This window comes from Suncus etruscus, chromosome 10, assembly GCF_024139225.1.
Source record: "Suncus etruscus isolate mSunEtr1 chromosome 10, mSunEtr1.pri.cur, whole genome shotgun sequence".
NCBI classification, from domain to species: Eukaryota; Metazoa; Chordata; class Mammalia; order Eulipotyphla; family Soricidae; genus Suncus; species Suncus etruscus.
Window position 1 is genome coordinate 3,791,448 of NC_064857.1, and position 18,639 is coordinate 3,810,086.

Sequence of the window (18,639 nt, forward strand, 5' to 3'; positions counted from 1 at the left end):
TGTATATATACTGCATCTTCATAACCCACTAATCTTATTTTGGACACTTGAATCCATATCTTAGCTATTGTACTCAGTGCTGCAATGAATAATAGAGTTCACATGGCCTTATGAAAAAATGCTTTGTGTTTTGGAGATAAATATTCAGAAGTGGAATTGCTGGTTTATATGACAGCTCAATGTTTGCTTTACTTAGAGATAGCTGTATTGGGGCCAGAGCATTAGTACAGTTGAGAGGGCTTTTGCCTTGCACAAGGCCAACCCAAGTTCATGTCCTAGTATCTCATAGGGTGTCCTGCCTGAACCAGCCAAGTGTAATTTCTAAGCACAGAGCCAGGAGTAATCTCTGAGTGCCTCTGGATATGGCCAAAAACAAACAAACAAAAAAGAAATCGCTGTTTTGTTTTCCATAGGAGATGGATAAGACTACATTTCCATTAGATGCCAGGGATTGAACAAGGTTGACTGCTGGCAAGGCAACTTTCTTTCTTTTTTTTTTTTTTATAATTTTTATTTTGATCATAGTGGCTTACATATTGTTGACAATAATATTTTAGGTACATATTTACATAAAATCATGGGGGATTCCCATCACCAAATTGTCCTCCCTACACCTCCGTTTTTGTCCTACCTCCCATTTCCTCTTCCCTCACCCCAGGGCGGCTAGAATATGTGGTCCCCTCTGTATCTAACCTACTACTTAGTAGTCCTGCACCTGTTTGGTCTTGATGCCTCCCTTATTTCCCCCTCTAACTGGAGGCAGGACTAGCTAGTTCAAGTTGCGTGGTTTTGTTTGAAAAAGAGAAAAGTAATAAACTGGGGTAAGAGTCCAATACACTGAAAACGGGCGGAATCCTTCTAGAGGCTCTCATCATCGATTTGAGAGATGGAGAAAAAGAAGGTGAAACACTCCACCAGTACCAAAAGAAGTGTCAAATATCCAGTGAGGGCTCCAGCTATATCCATAAGCACCACAAAAAAACAGACAAAAAAACAAAACAAAACAAACAAAAAACAAACAAAAACAAACAAACAAAAACACGCCATGGTCTTGAAATGAGAAACATGGCATAACACATAACAAAAGAAAAGAAAGGAAGAGAAAAAAATAAGTATAATTGGGACAACAATTTCAATAATCACACCCAAACAGAGAAATCGACCAAAATAGATAGGTAAATAAAAATAATAATAACAATAATAAATGAAGGTAACATATATATATATAAATAAATAACCAAGGTTTTGTGCTTTTTGTATTTTTGTTTTTTCCCTCCTGCCCTGGCACAGTAAATATTGGGGTCATTCGAAAAGGAATTCACTTGGCCTAAGAGATATGGGGTTTCTCCGTCCTTGGAGCATACTGTCATGGGATCAACTCTAGACTTTGCTCAGGGTCATTTACTCTCCCGGTGGTGTTTTTTTTTTTGGTGTGTGGAAGACTTCTGCTCTGTGTTTAGAGGTCTCAGTATCTGCACAGATCCTGGGTGGGACTTATGATGAAGTCAGTCTTTGTGGTTCTAGAGGTTCTGTTACCCCAGTGTCATTTTAATCCATCTTCTGTGGTTGGTGATCTTGGTCTTTGCACTGAACCTAGGGTGGCACCTAGGATAGCGTCTTTCTTTGTGCTTCCAGAAGCCCCATTCCATTACAATTGTCTCTGCCAGGGGCCGGGAAGGTGGCGCTAGAGGTAAGGTGTCTGCCTTACAAGCGCTAGCCAAGGAACGGACCGCGGTTTGATCCCCCGGCGTCCCATATGGTCCCCCCAAGCCAGGGGCGATTTCTGAGCACATAGCCAGGAGTAATCTCTGAGTGTCAAACGGGTGTGGCCCAAAAACCAAAAAAAAAAAAAACAAAACAATTGTCTCTGCCAGACCTTTGGGACTGGGGATCATGATTATTGTGCAGGTCATAGTTCAAACCCTAAACTAGGGCTTTTTTATTGGTCCCAAGATGTATACAGTCTGGTCGTGGTTCTAGCAGCCAGTCATCTGTAAATCCTGATCTTGGCTTTTGGACCTACCAAAGGGTGCCAAGACTTCTGGTTTTGTCTTGTCGTTAGCTGGTAAGGTAGGCTAATCTGCTCTAAGGTCAAGTTGTTCGCATTTTCCTCGTTGTCAGGATATCATGTTAGAGCTGGCCCTTGTTGTTGATCCCGCAGTATTAAGGCTGTCCCGGATGGGAGTTTGTTTCCTGCAGCTGTTGTGAAGAGCTGTGCCATTTCTATGTCTGGGATCCAGGGTTCAAGGCTGGATGAATGGTATCAAATCCCCTGAGGTCTAAGTTGATTCCACATGACATATTTTCAAGGTAAGAGATACCCCTGTATTGTAAACAACTATGAGTTCCTATCCCTAGTAGATAAGAGCTCTTTTTTTTTATATGTAAGATTTCCCCTTTATTAATGTGCCTTTGCAGGGGGAAGTGGTGCTACATTATAATGTCGGTGTATTTGTGGGTGGACAGAGGGGATAACAGAAACAGGTCACATACCCAAAAACGATAAAAAAAAAAAAGGAAATAAAAATGTATGTGCTCACAAATGTATATGTAGGACAAACATTTTAAAAATAAATAGGGGCCGGGCGGTGGCGCTCGAGGTAAGGTGCCTGCCTTACCTGCGCTAGCCTAGGAGACGGACCGCGGTTCGATCCCCCGGCGTCCCATATGGTCCCCCAAGCCAGGAGCGACTTCTGAACGCATAGCCAGGAGTAACCCCTGAGCGTCACCGGGTGTGGCCCAAAAACAAAAAAAAAAAAATAAATAAATAAATAAATAAATTTGAAAAAAAACAAAAAGAAAACAAAAAAACAAAAAAAAAAAGAAATAAAATGAGTTAGCGAAGTTTTTAAAGGACCAAAGTGGTGCAAAAGACTACCTTACATTTGGGGGAGAGCAGGTAAAGAGGTGGTGTATTACAGGTCTTATGCCTATGTTGGAAGTACAGTTTTTCCCATTGTCTTTTGGGTTTTTCTTGTGGTATGTGGGTTCCCAGGCATCTTCCTATCACACCCCCTGACCTTCTTCAGGTTGGTAAAAATTTGCGGCAGGGAGGTCTTGGAAGAGTTCTTGCATTGGGGATACTTTTGGACCTAGGTCCGGTTTCAAGAAACAGTCCACGTTAGGGGGAGTTGGTAGGGAGGGCCTCGCAGCATGAGTCCGCAGGGGAGTTGGCTGTCTTTTCTTGCAGGAGACGAGGTGTGGGTTTAACTGGGTGTCCCCTGGCCTGGGTGCTGGGTACTGGTTCGTTGGATAGGAGGTCGATCTTGATGCCTAATAGATTAAGGACTGAGGGTGAAGAGTTTTAATATGGTGGGAGATCTGGATGGGATTGAGGGGTGAAGGGATACTTGGATTTCCGGAGGGGAGAAAGGGGAAGGTATATGGGAGGGGTATGAAGGGAGAGAAAAGAGAAAATACCTTAGAAAGAAAAGGAGAAGAGAAAGGGAAAAAAGTAAAGAGAAGAATAGAAAAAAAATGTAGTGAGAAGAGAGGAGAGAATAGGCGACTTTCTTAACTCCTATACTATCTCTCTGGCCTTTGTTTCTGGCTTTCCATTACATTTCTTGGTTCATCCACTTATTCATGAACCGTAATATCTTGAATATTGCAGTTTTTGATTTTGCTTTACCCTCGGTAGGATCACTCTAGAATATTTGCTCAGCTCTCCCACAGTTTTCATGTTTTTCATTAAAATTTAGAATTGGTTTATTTGTTTTATATAGAAAAGCTGCTATTATTTCTTACAAGAATAAACGTGCACATTATCTCATTGAAGATCACAATGCAAGTGCCAGAAATTATTCTTAGCTGTGCAATAATGCCAGGGACTAAATTCACAACCACATGCTTGCAAAGACTGGCTCTACCACTGAGTCAGTTTCCAGTGCACCAAGTGAGTCTTATTTTCATGGAGAATATAAATTTGATAATATACAACTGTTAAATTTATATTTGAAACTATTGTTTAATGGTGCTACTCACATGCTATGTTCTGTGACGATCATCTTCTTCCTTCAGAACTTTGGGCAGATGTCTGAACACAGTTGAGACTTCTCTGAGGTCTAATCCAGTTTCCCTTTCTAGAATCGCTTTATATCCCCACACATCATCAACTGAACGGGAATGTCCTTTGTTCAGTCGTAGCTCAATCTACATCTCTTCCAGGTACCATACAATGACATCTATTTTTCTAAATTATTGTCTGGCTCCAACTTTTGTTTTGTTTTGTTTTTGGGTCTCACCCGATGGTGCTCAGAGGTTACTCCTGGCTCTGCTCTCAGAAATTGCTTCTGGCAGGCTCAGGGGACCATATGGGATGCTGAGGACTGAACCAGGGTCCTTCCCTGGTTTTCTGCATGCAAGGCAAAAGTTCCACTGCTGTGCTATCACTCTGCCCCCACATTTTTTTCTTCAATTAACTAATTCCCAATGCAAATGTCTGATGTCCTTCATACTTGTCACACACACACATACACAACACACAATCACACATTGATTCCACCATGTTACTCCAAATATTTTATGTTGAGACATATGTACTAGATTCCTGAAATTCATGATAAAATACAAAAGATAAATTATTTTAGAATTTTAATGTAAGACAAGTAGGAAACGATTCATGGAGAAAATTGTTTAAGTTATGATAATAAAAAATCACTATGTATCGGAGAATTTAAAATAGTTACTATCTAGTAAGATTTTATGTATTTTTATAACTTTTCATTTTTGACAAAAAGGTACAAATTAATTTTATATGAATTAATGGGAAAAATCGGGATTTTTTGTCATCCATAAAAACACAAAACTCAAATTTTGTCCACTGGAGAAAGGATGACAATAGATTAAGACAATTACTTTGAAAGTCCCATATTCTATTATATGTAGATAATGTACATTACTTTAACATTCTGAAATTTATTGATATTAGTTCCATAATTCTGACATAAAATTGTGTGAGTGACACATCTTATAAACTTATCTGTCATACATTTGAAAAATTAGATTGTAGCAAAACATAATTCGCAAATGTTTATATTGATATTGTAATACAAGACAACAATGCCAAGTCTCCATACAATGGAGCACTGTTTTTTTATTTACCGCTAGAGGGAGGTCTTTAGGGTGTGAGTGTGGTGAGCAGGGAAGGATGTGGAGCAAGTATTTACTTGCGCAAGATGTGAGCATTTCTCCATTAAGGATTCTCCTTCAGATTGGCTTAAAGAGGATAGCTGGGAGAGTGTCAGCAGAGAAAAGTTGGAAGGAGATATTTCTAGGTGTGACAAATCTTCATTTTAAGTAGAGCACCAAAACATTCTCACTTTTGGGAACTCCAACAAGCAAAATCAATGGAAAGAAAAGATGATCTGGTAGAAGTTGCCTAGGGAAGGGATGTAGCTCAGTGGTAGCTAGAGATAAGTCTTGACCTGCGTGACTTCATGGGTTTGATCTGTGGAGTGACTTGTAAACACTTACAGTTAGCCTTTCCCCCCATGTATGTGGTCTTTGAATACCACTGTAACATAACATGGCTTATAATCAAGTCTAACTAACATAAAATATGTTAATGTGTCAGAGAGACAGAGAAGACAGAGAGAAAAAGCCAGAGACAGGGAGAGGGGGGAGGAGATGAATGATCACAAAAACTGAGTTAAGAGGAAATAAACTAAGGGTGTTAATCTTAGTTAATCTTTGCCCAGATGTCTACCAGTAGTCCTAAAACATACTCAGCAGTATAAATTACGTCACTATAAAGAATACCAAATGAGTCAAACTAAGGGATTTCATGGAGGAGGTAGAGAGACTAGTCACAATCCAACATTCAATGAACAATATTTAAGAGTATATAATGGACACATTTTGACTTAGCAAACATTGGGAACGTTTATACTTACTCAAAAATGTAGTGAGAAATACACTTCTACAAAAATAAAGAATGGAGAAGGAAAATATCTGAGGGAATAAATAAGATCAAACAGAAATAAATAGATTTAAAATATTAATTTACATGGAAATAGTTTTATTTTACAGAATGTATAAATACTTTAGAAACATTAAAATTTTTTATTTGGGGGCCGAAGAGACAGCATGGAGGTAAAGCGTTTGCCTTTCATGCAGAAGGTCATTGGTTTGAATCCCAGCATCCCATATGGTCCCCCGAGCCTGCCAGGAGCAATTTCTGAGCATGGAGCCAGGAGTAACTCCTGAGCACTGCCGGGTGTGACCCAAAAACAAACAAAAAAAATTTATTTGGGGACCAGAGACATAGGTCATGAGTTAAGATTGCCGGAAGGTTACTCTACTTGCAGCAAACCCCGATTCTATTCCTGATAATGCACTGGGTGTCCTCAGCACTGTCAGGAGTGACCGCTGAGCACTTCTGAGTATGGCTTCCCCTTCAATCAAACTTTTCCTTGAAGTAACACTGGTTTACCACATTGTCTATGTTGTATGAGTATAATTTAAGTTGCTTTTAAATGTATGCTGCCTTACAACAAATCTGTCATCTAAGAACTAATAATTCTCATCACTGTTTGGTGGATACCCCCATCTCATTTGTGCTGTAATAAACTAAGAGCTTATTTATTTATTTATTTTTAATCACATTTGGTGACTTTCAGAGCTTACTTCTGGCTCTGCACCAAAGTAAAATTCCTGGTGGGCTAGGGAACCACATGGGCTGCTTGGGATCAAATCTGGGTGGGCCATGTTCACAAGGCAAATGCCCTGCTTGCTATACTATCTTTAGTCCCCTATTTATTTCTTAAATTTATTTTAGGAGACAGAGCAAAAGGTTATGGCACTTACATGGGCAGATCTGGGTTTGATTCCTTAGCACCCAGATGGTCTCCCAAGCACTGTCAGGAGAGATTTTTGAGCTTAGAACAAAAGTAAGCCCTAAGCATAGCCAGGTGTGGTCAACCCCACGCCCACCATGATCCCTGCAAAAAAAATTTGGTCACTGAAACTTACAATACTGTTCATGATAGTTTTGGGGTTCAGGGCTTACTCTAGGTTTTGTGTTCAGGGATCACTCGTGGCAGTGCTCAGGAGAATATGGGTGCTGGGGATCAAACCTGGACTGACTACATGCAAGACAAGACAAGTGCCCTACCCACTGTGCTATCACTCTAGCCCTATGATAAGGTTTCATGCATGCAATGTTTCAACCTTGAGTCCTCCACCAGAGTGTCTGCTTCCCTCACCTTTTTCTCATTGTCATCCTGCCACCCACGGCGAGTTCTGTTTTGCAGACTAACTCTTAGGTTCTGTTGATTTGGGCCATTATCTATTCCCTGACCAAAAGAGACACACCCCATAGAAGAGAGCCCAACCCCAGGCCACTCATGTTGATTCTCAGACCAGAGGTATTGGCCGAAGATTGCTGGGCTCGTGGATATAAGTGCAGGGTGAAGGAGATTCTGACCCCTGAGAGATTCAGGGTGGCATTACATTTGGTCCCATGGAGATCCAGGTGAGCAGATTGTATGGGTGAGTCACAGTGTGAGAACTGGGATCAGAAGAGCTAAAAAGATAGTGCAGGGACTAGAGTGATAACACGCCCTTGAACACATCAAACGTGGGTTCTGTCTCAAGCACCCCACATGATTCCTCAAGCACTGCCAGGAGTCGTCTGTGATTGCCAAACAGGATTAAACCCCGAGCACTGCTGGGTTTGCCCACAAACTAAATAAAACAAATAAAACCTCATAGAAGAACTTGAATAAAAAGCAAAGACATTATTGTAATAATGCCCAGAGGCAATAGAGATAAGGACTGGAAGGACAGCTCAACATAGGAAGCTTATCACAAAGAGTGGTGTTGTACAGTTAGGGAAATAAATACAATGACAACTAGCCTGACCATGTTAATGAGTGACAGAAGTAGAATGCCTGTCTCGAATACAGGCAGGGGCGGGGGAGGAAGGAGCCGGGACTCATTCGTGGTGGGAAGGTCATACTGATTAAGAGCAGTGTTCTTTTTATGACTGAAACCCTACTACAAACATGTTTGTAATGATGGTGCTTAAATAAATATATTAAAAACAGATAAACAAACAAACAAAATTACACAAGAAATGAGAGACAGTGCAGACACAGCAGGCCCGAGAGGCACCGCATCCTTAAACCTGGGGCCAGCTTGGCTGAGAGTGACTCAGAGGGTCTCTCAGACTCCAGACCATCACTGGGAAGCCTGTTCCCCTTGTACTCAAATTGGACTGCGAACAATAGTAGTAGCTAAACCTGTGAGTGTTGACCATGTACTTTTTGGATTGTGAGCATGCTTGTAATGAGGTATAGAAGGTTACTGTGGCAGCCACAGGCCTACATCACATCCTCAGCCTGGCAACATACTTCACACATTCTTAACATCACTTCTGAAGCAGCAGTGTTAGGTTTTAGGCCTGGAAGTGGAACTGATGCAAAAGAGTAGAACTGAGCAAATGTAGAATGAGGAAATGAGAGGCGTGGAGAAAAGTCCTCTACAGTGCTTTTGCAGCTCATGGAGGTGTTTATTTTAATCTGCTGCTTCTTTGGAACCTCTGGAGCTCAGCACTGGCTCGTAGAGTTCATCTAAGTCTCAGACTGTCCCAGATGCATTCTCAAGTGAGTCCTTCCTGTTATCTAGTTCTTAGAACACTCACACCGAAGTCTTTCTTACTTACCACATAGACTTCTGCGTGTCTTAATGGACGCCTTTGAAAAAAAAAAACACCCTTCATATTTAAATAGGAATTTCTGAAAAATCAAAACCGTGGAGAGTTAAAAGGGTTGAATTCTTTTTTTAATTATTTGTTCATCTAATGTCTGAAAAATGTTAAATTTTCATTGCTTTAACTGGATTAATTACTTTGTATTGTATTTTAAGTTGTTTTGAACCTGAATTTAATACTTATTGTTTTCATTTTATTCGATATTAACTTTATTTTTATATAAAATCTTTATTTAAGCAGCATAATTACAAGCATGATTGTAGTTGGGATTCAGGCATAAAGAGAACACCCCCCTTCACCAGTGCAACCTTCCCACCACCATGGCCCCCTCTCATCTCCCCCACACCTGCCTGTATTCGAGACATGTATTCTACTTCTCTCTCTCATTAACATTGTTATACTAGTTGTTAGTGTAGTTATTTCAAAAGGGTTGAATTCTAGTGATGAAATCTTAGACAGCAGACCCGATAACATAGGAGCTGTGTGGAGACACAGGGAGATCCAAGCAGGACTCCCTAGAGTCACATATTGTAGCTCATCACCCATATTAACCAATTGAGGCAGGCCTGGTACAGGGACAAGGCTTTGTTTGATATCTCAGGCAGGAACCTGAACCCCCTTCTGTTGCGAGAGAGAATTAATGACCTTAAGCCACATCCTTTGCTGTTTCTCTTTCCTTGCCTTTTGCCTCTATTCTTATAAAAGACAGGGAATGTTTGTATGGACAGTTATAAAATTTTCACCAGGTATTATAGGAATGAAAAAATCAAGGGCTACTAGCTGTGCTCATGCCAGGTTCCCCAGGCCAGACTTTATCAGAAGACCAGCCACTTAATCAAAGAAACACATGGTTACATAGAGGACACTCAGGGTTTGTTCGTCATGCTGAGTGTCTTAGTTTGTTTTCTATAGCTAAGTCCAAACAGAAAATAAAAGGCTTCAGGGTTCAGAGTGGATAGCGCTTACACACCCTGACCCGGGTTCAATCCCCAGTATCCCATATGGTCCCCAAGCCTGCCAGGAGTAATTTCTGAGCACAGAGATAGGAGTAATCATTGAGTGTCTCAGATTGTGGCCCAAAAACTAGAAAACAAACAAAAAAAGAACTTTTATATAAAATCCATTTGTGATTTGAAACAGCTTATTTGACTTTGGAATGGTATAACTTTCTTAACTATATATATTTTTGGTTTGTTTCTTTTAAGGCCCCGTATTATTTATTTATTTAGATTTTGGGGCCATACCTGGTGGCTTCACTCCTGGCTCTGTGCTCAGAAATTGCTCCCGACAGACTCAGGTATACCAGGGACTGAACCTGGGTTTGTTCCAGCTCAGCTGCATGCAACGCAAAAGCCCTACCACTGTGCTATCACCCTGGCCTTTTAAAATTTTTTTAATGAAATGACTGTGGTGGGTAAGGGTCTTGGAAATATGAGTTCATATGGGCATTTAGCTACAGGTAGTTTAAATGAGAAAAATTAAGAAATGTTATTTTGAGAAAGAACTTGAATGTTGATTCTAATTGAAAAATTAATATAAAGTATCATAAACTCATTTTATGGAGTAATGTTCCTTATACAACTTTTGTAACACCGTTCCTGATGATCTGATCATTCTTTTAATCCCTTGTTTGTTCATATTCCCATTGACTACCGATTAGGAAACTCAACATAGTTGTGTAGAGGTGCATATTGATGAAATAGAAATAGTGACCTAGATAGAGCTAGGAAAGTGACGTAGAAAAACATTGCTTGGGAATACTTACCTGGGTGAATCTTCATAGTACTTTTCCCCTGCTCCTTGCTAAATCTCCTAATTTACATCAGAGACTAGCAGGAAAGGAACTGTTTTAAGATGTTAAAATTAACCTTCTCTTTTTAACTCTGGAATCTTATTGGAAATATACCTATTCATCAGATCTGTGCACCACCTAAAACCAGGTGAATTGTTTTGTAAATCAAACAATGTATACTGATCAAGTTTCTATTAACAAGAAAGATATTCATACTTTGCATAGAAACACATGTGAGCATTCTTTTCATACCATGGAAAAAAACTGACTGGCAAAATCCCCCATTTATACCCCAGTTTCTTCACATTAAAATTCAGAATGCTGTTCTCCCACCTAGCCTTGTGTGGTCTCTCATTTCTTCATATTTCACCATCGATGCATCCACTCTCCTAGAGGGAACTCTCAGAAGTTCTCTAACGCAACTGAACCAAAGCTAGCCACAGCAGCTAACCTACTTAGAAGAAAGGAAACAAACACATCTCAGGTGTAAATGTAGATTTCTTTGATGTGAGGGCCTAGTTTCTCAGGTAGGCTTTGACCTTTCTTTGTGTATATATGTATGGCTTTCGTTTTTTGATCCTAAATGCTTTATTTCTCTAAGACTGCATGCATATGTGAGGAATTACATAGAAATATCTTTGTAGGTGCTGGAGAGAGAGACAAGTGTTAGGGCAGTTGCCATGCACAGGCTGACTGGGGAGGCAGCGGCTTCAATTCCCAGTGTCCCACATGACCCCAAGCTAGCCAGGAGTGATTTCTGAGCGTAGAGCCAGGAGTGACCCCTGATTGCTTCTGGGTGTGGCCCCCAAACAAACAAACAAACAAACAAATATCTTTGTAGCCTCAGTTATTAGAGGAAAAGGAAGTTAGTGATATTGAAGTCAGTTGGTTTTACTGTTTCTGACTTTAGGATCACCAAAGATATGAATTAAATTTTAAAGAATAACACTTGCAAAGAAAGTTGTGCAGTTAGGGTGAAGGGTTTATTCCATCTATGTACAAGTAAGCAGTTACTGGCTCTTGTCAAAAACAATGGACAAGAAAACAAAGATGATTTCAGAATGCTGCAACAGAGCACTGAGCTTTAGGCTCTCAAAAGAACAAGAACCTGAACAGATAGTTCTCAGGCTAGACCATGGTTAACTATGCAGAAAAACTAAGCCAGCGGCACAACGCAAGCAACACATGACACTACAACACAATTGACAAAGCAGTTTTCACTGAGGAAAAAGAGGGAAGATTGATAAGACCCGGGGACTTGGATGGTCAAAGACAATTAAAATTTCATAAATCCGCCATATCTTTTCTCCATTTCAGGACCCTCTTTGGAAGAATCTTCATCTTCTTTGTCGTAGGGAGGAGTGGAAGCAAAGCGCTTCAGGAGGCCCCGGTACCTCTTATGCATGAGCATCCACCAGTCAGAAGAAGGGCTCCCCACTCTCCTCATGAAGCCCCCATACCTCTTCTGCAGCTCTTTGGCCTCATCTTCGAGCTCAGGGCTTCTCTTTGAGCTCTGCATGAAGCCCCCGTATCTCTTGCTCTCTTCTTCATCTCTGTCTCTGCCATACTGGTGGATATTAACTTCTCGGGGGGCCTCTGTTCCCACAAGCTCTTTCAGATCATCCTCTTCCTCTGCATCCTTCTTCATGAAGCCGCCATATCTCTTGCTCACTTCTTCATCTCTGTCTCTGCCATACTGGTGGATATTAACTTCTCGGGGGGCCTCTGCTCCCACAAGCTCTTTCAGGTCATCCTCTTCCTCTGCATCCTTCTTCATGAAGCCGCCATATCTCTTGCTCACTTCCTCATCTCTGTCTCTGCCATACTGGTGGATATTACTTTCTCGGGGGGCTTCTGCTCCTACAAGTTCTTTCAGGTCATCTTCTGTCTCTGCATCCTTCTTCATGAAGCCGCCGTATCTCTTGGAAAGAATTTCCTCTTGTTTGGTATCTTCTGGCTCTGACATATAAAGTGTATCTAGCTTCTTCATGAAGCCACCATATCTCTTCATGAAACCACCATACTTTTTGGGAAGAAAATGGGCCTCATCTTCATCGCTGTTTTCTCTGATGTCATCTCTAGTTAACTCCATTTTGTTCCTGTGCATATACTTCTTGCAAATTATCCATATTTTGCTATAAGGTGGGTTGAGGTCACATTCCATATAACAACGCTGAAAAAAGATTCAAAGATTTAAAAAAAATACTTTTCTCATTATATTAAGTAAACAACTTTTTTTAAATATGGAAACAACTTTTAATGGACTAAAAGTTCATTCTTATATATTTAAAGAATTCCATATCTATTAAATCATCTACATTTCTTATAACTTTTACTTTTTAAAATAAATTATTTAATTGAATCGTGAGAAACACAATTATAAAGTTGTTCATTATTGATTTAAGTCATATGATGTACAACATCTTTTACCACTACACATTTCCTGCCACCAGTGTGTCCAGTTTACTTCCCATTCTCCCTCTGTCCTCCCTTTGTACAGGCAATAATATATATATACACATATATATCTTCTTTTTTTAGACACAGTGGTTTGCAATATTAGTAATAAAGTGCATAATATTTTATTTCTTTTTTACACCCAGTTCTTGTCCAGAGTGATCACTTTTTTTTTTTTTTTTTTTTTTTTGGTTTTTGGTTTTTGGTTTTTGGGCCACACCCGGCGGTGCTCAGGGGTTACTCCTCAGAAATAGCTCCTGGCAGGCACAGGGGACCCTATGGGACACTGGGATTCGAACCAACCACCTTTGGTCCTGGATCGGCTGCTTGCGAGGCAAACGCCGTTGTGCTATCTTTCCGGGCCCCAGAGTGATCAGTTCTAACTACCGTTGTCATAGTGGCCCCATTTTCTTCCCTAACTGTTCAGCTATTTGTGGCAAACTTCATACCATGGACTGGTCCTCCTGGTCCTCATATCTATTGTCTTTGAATATTAATATCATGCTATCTTTTTTCATATCCCACAAATGAGTGTGATCATTTTATGATCTCTCTTCTGACTCATTTTGCTCAGCATAAAACTCTCCATATCCATCCATGTTCTTATTACAACTCTTCATCATACTGAACTGGCAAATGAAAGGAATATTGAAAAGAGGGAAATTATAAAGAACTAAGGAAGTTAGACATTTTCTTTGACTTTGAACAAAATCTGCATACTCTGGCAATTAAGCATTATGATTTTTCTATTTAATTTTAACTTATATTAATTATCCACAAATATGATTTTACTGGATTATTGTATTGTTGATATCTTTAAAAAATTCTAGTAAAAAGGAATCATTTGTTTTCTTTTCTGTTTAGACAAATTAATCATAAAATTTGTTTATCTCCCTGTCTTACAAATGAAACTAGTATTAATAACATAGTGCTGTTTGCTTTCTACACTAGAATTTTGTCAGATCTTATAATCCTGAAAATGCTTTTAATATGTAAAGAAATATGTGTTCCAAAATAAAATCGAAAAGATGTTTAAAATATGCCACTTAATTCAGGTATTCTTTGGATTACAATGTGCTGAATTTCTGAACACAGAGATATTTTGTTTTTCCTGTTAATTGACTAAAATAAATATAATCACCTCGAGCCAAATGTTTGTATAGATGAGGTGTTATATAAAGGTATGCGTATACAGATATTCACAATGTTCATTTTTCTTTAGCATTTTCCTTGGATGTTAAAAAAAATATTTCCCAATGAAAAGAAAATTATTTAACAAGCAACACATCTTAATTATTAACTGTTTTCAATATTCTACAATGATTATATTATATAAGAATTTAGCCTTATCAACTGTTTTCAATATTCTACAATAATTATATTACATAAGAATTAAGCCTATGTTCTAATAATCTTCTTAGCATTATCTTATATTCAGCAGATTACTTGGAGAAGGTAAAAGGCTGATTGCCTTTCATAAAAGTCTACATATTTTATTTATTGATATTTTCAACATATCATGAGTATTCGATATGCTTACACTCTACTTATTAAGTTTAAATTACCAAACTATTACTTAGACAGAAAAATTGATCTCTTTATACTTAAAATATATTGATATATTAGTAGATGCAGTATTCACACAGATTATTTTCACAATAATAAACTAATTTCATTAATGCTTCAAAATTGCTTAAATTTAATCATAACCAGGTCTTATTTAACAAATTTAGTAATTAGTTTTAAATATATACACTTTTTAATTCTTAATTTTTATTTTTAATTAAATATATACAATTTTTCAATCTGAAGCTGATTAAATTAAAATGCATCTTCTTTATTCTTTATTAGAAATTGAAATATTATTAAAACATAAGGTGATCAAGTGTCAGTAATATTTTATTCTTAAATCAAAAAAGTTACCAAAATTAATTTCGAAATTTTGCATATTAATACTGAAAGGTTTTCTCATGTAAGTGATTTGAGATTCCTACAAAATTAAAGAAGGACAAGTAATCAAAAATCAAATATATACTGAAGAGGTGGCATTATATTCTACCATAGCACTCCATGTATCATTTGTAGAATTTATTATACTTTGTATTCCATGGTCAAGATTAGATTAGATGGTAAATTCAATTTGAGCATCAGTCGTGGTCTGCCTGATTTTATTGGCCTCCACCATAAAACTGAGTGCAAGTATCTTTTACAGGGTAGAAATAGAATAAATGATATAGTGATTTTGCAAATAATATTGGTCAGGTAGGCTTTTATTTCTTCTCTGACTATTGCTTCCGAGCTAAAATAGAATATGGTTGTGGATCTAAATACAGTGGATTTAGGAAAAGCTATTGTCACAGAGTAAAAAACAGCCCTGAGTGTAAGTCCTATAGCAGACAAGTAAATTAAACAGAATCCAAAACAAATCAAAACGATAAACGAAGGATGAAGGCTACTATCCCAGTCTATGTCTTTTTTTTTTTAAATCATACATAAATCCAATAAAGTGAAGAGGCCAATTCCAATGATACATCGAATCTAACATACATGCCATGGCATGTTGGAACACTTTTTCTTTCATTTCCTCCTATTTTATGAATCTACATAACATTCTTTCAAGGGCTCTATTAGTAGTTAGAATTCTTAAACTTTAAAATTCTTAAACTTATTCTCGACTGAGCTTTTAAATACATGACAAATTTTCAAGAAATTAGAATCATTGGAAAGTCAAATTAAAACAGAGCATTTTATGCATCCAGAGAACACTTGAGGTAATGGCCACCCTGATGTCCCTCATCGGTCCTCAGGTTTCTCTCATTCACCTCCTGAGTCTTGGACCTCTTGCTGTTTATCTTGAGTATGAATACTTCATTTTTGGCCACCTTCCCTTATGCCCTTTTCATAAGCAACATTAAATTGCCATACCAGCTCTTATTATGAAGCTGAATCCAAGGTCACTTGCCAGTGAGGAAGTCGCTGATCTTTTTTAGCCCCAGCCTGTTCCCCTGCTGTCCTTTTGCTCTGCTATCCACAGGTGAGAATAAGGACATGAGGAAACTAAGCTTAAAGGAACTCATGCTGAAAGGGGATAGATAAAGTGACATGTCCAGTACCCCTTCATTAACAATACTGCCAACCACACTGTCAAAGAAGAGAGGAGAGTGAGTGTGTGTGTGTGTGTGTGTGTGTGTGAGAGAGAGAGAGAGAGAGAGAGAGAGAGAGAGAGAGAGAGAGAGAGAGAGAGAGAGAGAGAGAGAGAGAGAGAGAGAGAGAGAGAGAGAGAGAGAGAGATTTTGCTTGAAGCAAAATGCCTGCCCCAGAGACAGGAGGGGTGGATGGGTCGATAGGAGGAAAATTGGGGACATGGGTCATGGGAGAAGAACCTGTGGGGGAAGGGTGGTGTACATTCTTTGATCGCAATTCAATTATGATCAATTTTGTAACATGGTGCTTGAATGAAGTAATGATAAATATTAAAAAAAAAAAAACTGGAGAGGTGAGACCTGCAGAGAGGCGACCCTCTCTGCTCTTCATGGAAAAGGTCAGCCCTTTGGGAAGGAAGCGAGGTAGGGTGGCCGCAAACTGAAGGCCCCCCCAACCTCCCACCCACCCCAGGTGAGCGCTGTCCGCGGTGCTGAAACCAACACCTTGCGCTGTCTGTAGGGTCATCTCTCCTGCCTGGACAGGGCTGCAGGTTTGGAGACAGGCGGTCCCCTAAAACTGGGGGGACTTGGGAGCAAACTCCAGAGACTGGAGGGTGCCCCGGGGAGGGGTCGTAGCCCTATCGTGTGCAGGGGAGGGTGGCACTCACTTTGAGGTTCAAGTAGGGGTAGTCATTGGCAGCGCAGGCATTGCAGTCCTCAACGCAACCGGCTCTCACGGTGGCCAGCAGCCCGGGTCCCAGTGCCAGCACCAAGGTGCAGAACCTCAGGAAACGAGCCATCTCTGCAGGCACAAGGGACAGAGTGTCAGCCTGTCCTGGAGGCTCCTCTGCAGGGCTCCCAAGAACCCAAGCGCCCAGGACCGCATCTCAGAACCCACCTAGCCGCCACTCACTCCTTGGTCACCCACTCACTCATCGGGGAGATCCAGGGAGCCTTCCCAAATTGTCCCCCTTCTTGGCAGCAGGGTCGCCCCAAAGATGCCCACCCCGTCAGAGCGCGGGGCTTTGCAGAGAGGAGGCTCTGAATCAGGGGTCCAGCAGGGCTCCGGAGGAAAGTTGGGGGGCCCGTGCCAGGATCTGCAGAGCCAGCCGAGCCAGCCTGGAGACGCCTGGACTGGAGGGCAAACTCACCCAGGGCACAGGAGGCAGGTAAGCGAGTACCGGGAGGGATGCTGTGTGGTCTCCACCGTTGTGCGCTCCCCTCGCGCTGCGCTCCCGGCTGCCCACACAGTCCAGCCACTTTATAATTCGCCCCAAACCCCAGCCCGCTGGAGCGCCCCAATAGCGGGGCAGCTGCTGCTGACGCAAACCCTGCGCTAGCCCCGCCGACGCCTGGCAGGCGGGTCCCCGGAGTTCAGAATGGGCTGGGGTGCAAGGAGGTGGCAACTCCAGGGTGGTGACAACGCACAACAGATGGGACCCCGGGGGCGGGGAAAGGGGACTGAGACGAAGCACCAAGCGCTCCAAGGCGCTGGAATGGTGCCCTCCCGGTCTAGAGGTGCACAATCCCTCTGCCCCAAGCTGCCTCCCTCCACCCTCACCCTCGGGCCCCCCTCCCGTCGCTCTATGTAGTCATCTCCCCGCAGTGTCCAAGTTCTTCACTGCAGAGGACAAGTCAAGTCCTCAGAGACGGTGGAAGGGGTTAATACGAAAACTTTCCCAAGTCTTGAGCTCTTCGACTCTCACCTCCTGTCTGTCGTGTTCTCCTCTCCCCTAAGGGACCCCATGACAGTGTTTTTCTCAGGTCGCACCGACCTGATAACTACCCTGGAAGGGGATCCTTAAACAGACATTCCTGTATGTGTATGTGTCTTCTTGTATGTACGCACATGGGAGACTTTGTGTGTATCTTGGTAAATGTATGTCTGTGTGCGTGTGTGTCAGTGCATGCGTGTCTGGTCACCCTATGCTTATGTGCCCAAATGTGACTTCAAGCCCATCTCCCACAGGGTGAGTTTATGTGTGTATCTTAGTGAAGGTATGGCTGTGTTTGCATGTGTGTTTCTGCATGCTTATGTGTAGACACATGTGAGTTTGTGTGTGCATCTTGGTGAATGTATGACTGTGTGTACATGCGTGTCAGCACATGCATGTCTGTTTACTATACACATGTATGCTCAAACATGCTTCAAGCACGTCTACCAGGGTGTCCCGAGACTGTTTGAAGGGAAGATTTGGCTAGAGTGGGCAGCTGTCAGTCAGGCTCTGGCAACAGAATGACGAGGGAGTGAGGCCAAACCCTGAGCTGGGGTCCCCAAAGCTATAGGAGTGCCCTGCAATGGGTGGGAGTGGAGGAAAGACAATTCTAGGCCTCTTTTTCGTGTTGCTGAAGCTTGCCAAGAGGCAAACCAGTGACTTAAGGCCTCACTTCTCCAGTTGGAAAGAGAAGGCAGACTCAAGTCACAGCTCACACACCAAAGGAGGTATGGAGACTCTAGCAAGCCCCAAGCTCACCTTTCCAACCACCTGTCAGCCTTCCAAACCCCTTTGGGTCCATCGTTGTGCTATGTGATA

At 41.0% G+C, this 18,639-nt stretch overlaps 1 protein-coding gene across 4 annotated transcripts; it reads right to left on the reverse strand.

Annotated features, from left to right (window-relative positions):
* Nucleotides 1–11,466: 11,466 nt before the first annotated feature.
* Nucleotides 11,467–17,427, reverse strand: PENK (proenkephalin). Of its 4 annotated transcripts, none has more exons than XM_049781926.1 (4): nucleotides 17,257–17,427; nucleotides 16,774–16,907; nucleotides 12,345–12,678; nucleotides 11,467–12,215 (listed from the first exon to the last, which is right to left on the reverse strand). In XM_049781926.1, the coding sequence occupies exons 2-4, from the start codon at nucleotides 16,903–16,905 to the stop codon at nucleotides 11,782–11,784; spliced, it is 900 nt and encodes a 299-aa protein (XP_049637883.1). In that variant the 5' UTR covers nucleotides 16,906–16,907; nucleotides 17,257–17,427; the 3' UTR covers nucleotides 11,467–11,781. The 4 variants fall into 4 exon arrangements, with proteins under 4 accessions (XP_049637883.1, XP_049637882.1, XP_049637880.1 ...); XM_049781925.1 differs by having other exon boundaries at nucleotides 11,467–12,252; nucleotides 12,382–12,678; nucleotides 17,257–17,415; XM_049781923.1 differs by having other exon boundaries at nucleotides 11,467–12,678; nucleotides 17,257–17,409.
* Between the last annotated feature and the right edge of the window lie 1,212 nt (nucleotides 17,428–18,639).

Bases quoted from the DNA above. Each gene is read 5' to 3' on its own strand.
- PENK (XM_049781923.1), bottom strand. From the start codon at position 16,905: ATGGCTCGTTTCCTGAGGTTCTGCACCTTGGTGCTGGCACTGGGACCC. The intron at 12,679-16,773 runs GTGAGTGCCACC...ATCTTTTTTCAG, and splicing joins ACCCCTACTTGAACCTCAAA to CGTTGTTATATGGAATGTGA.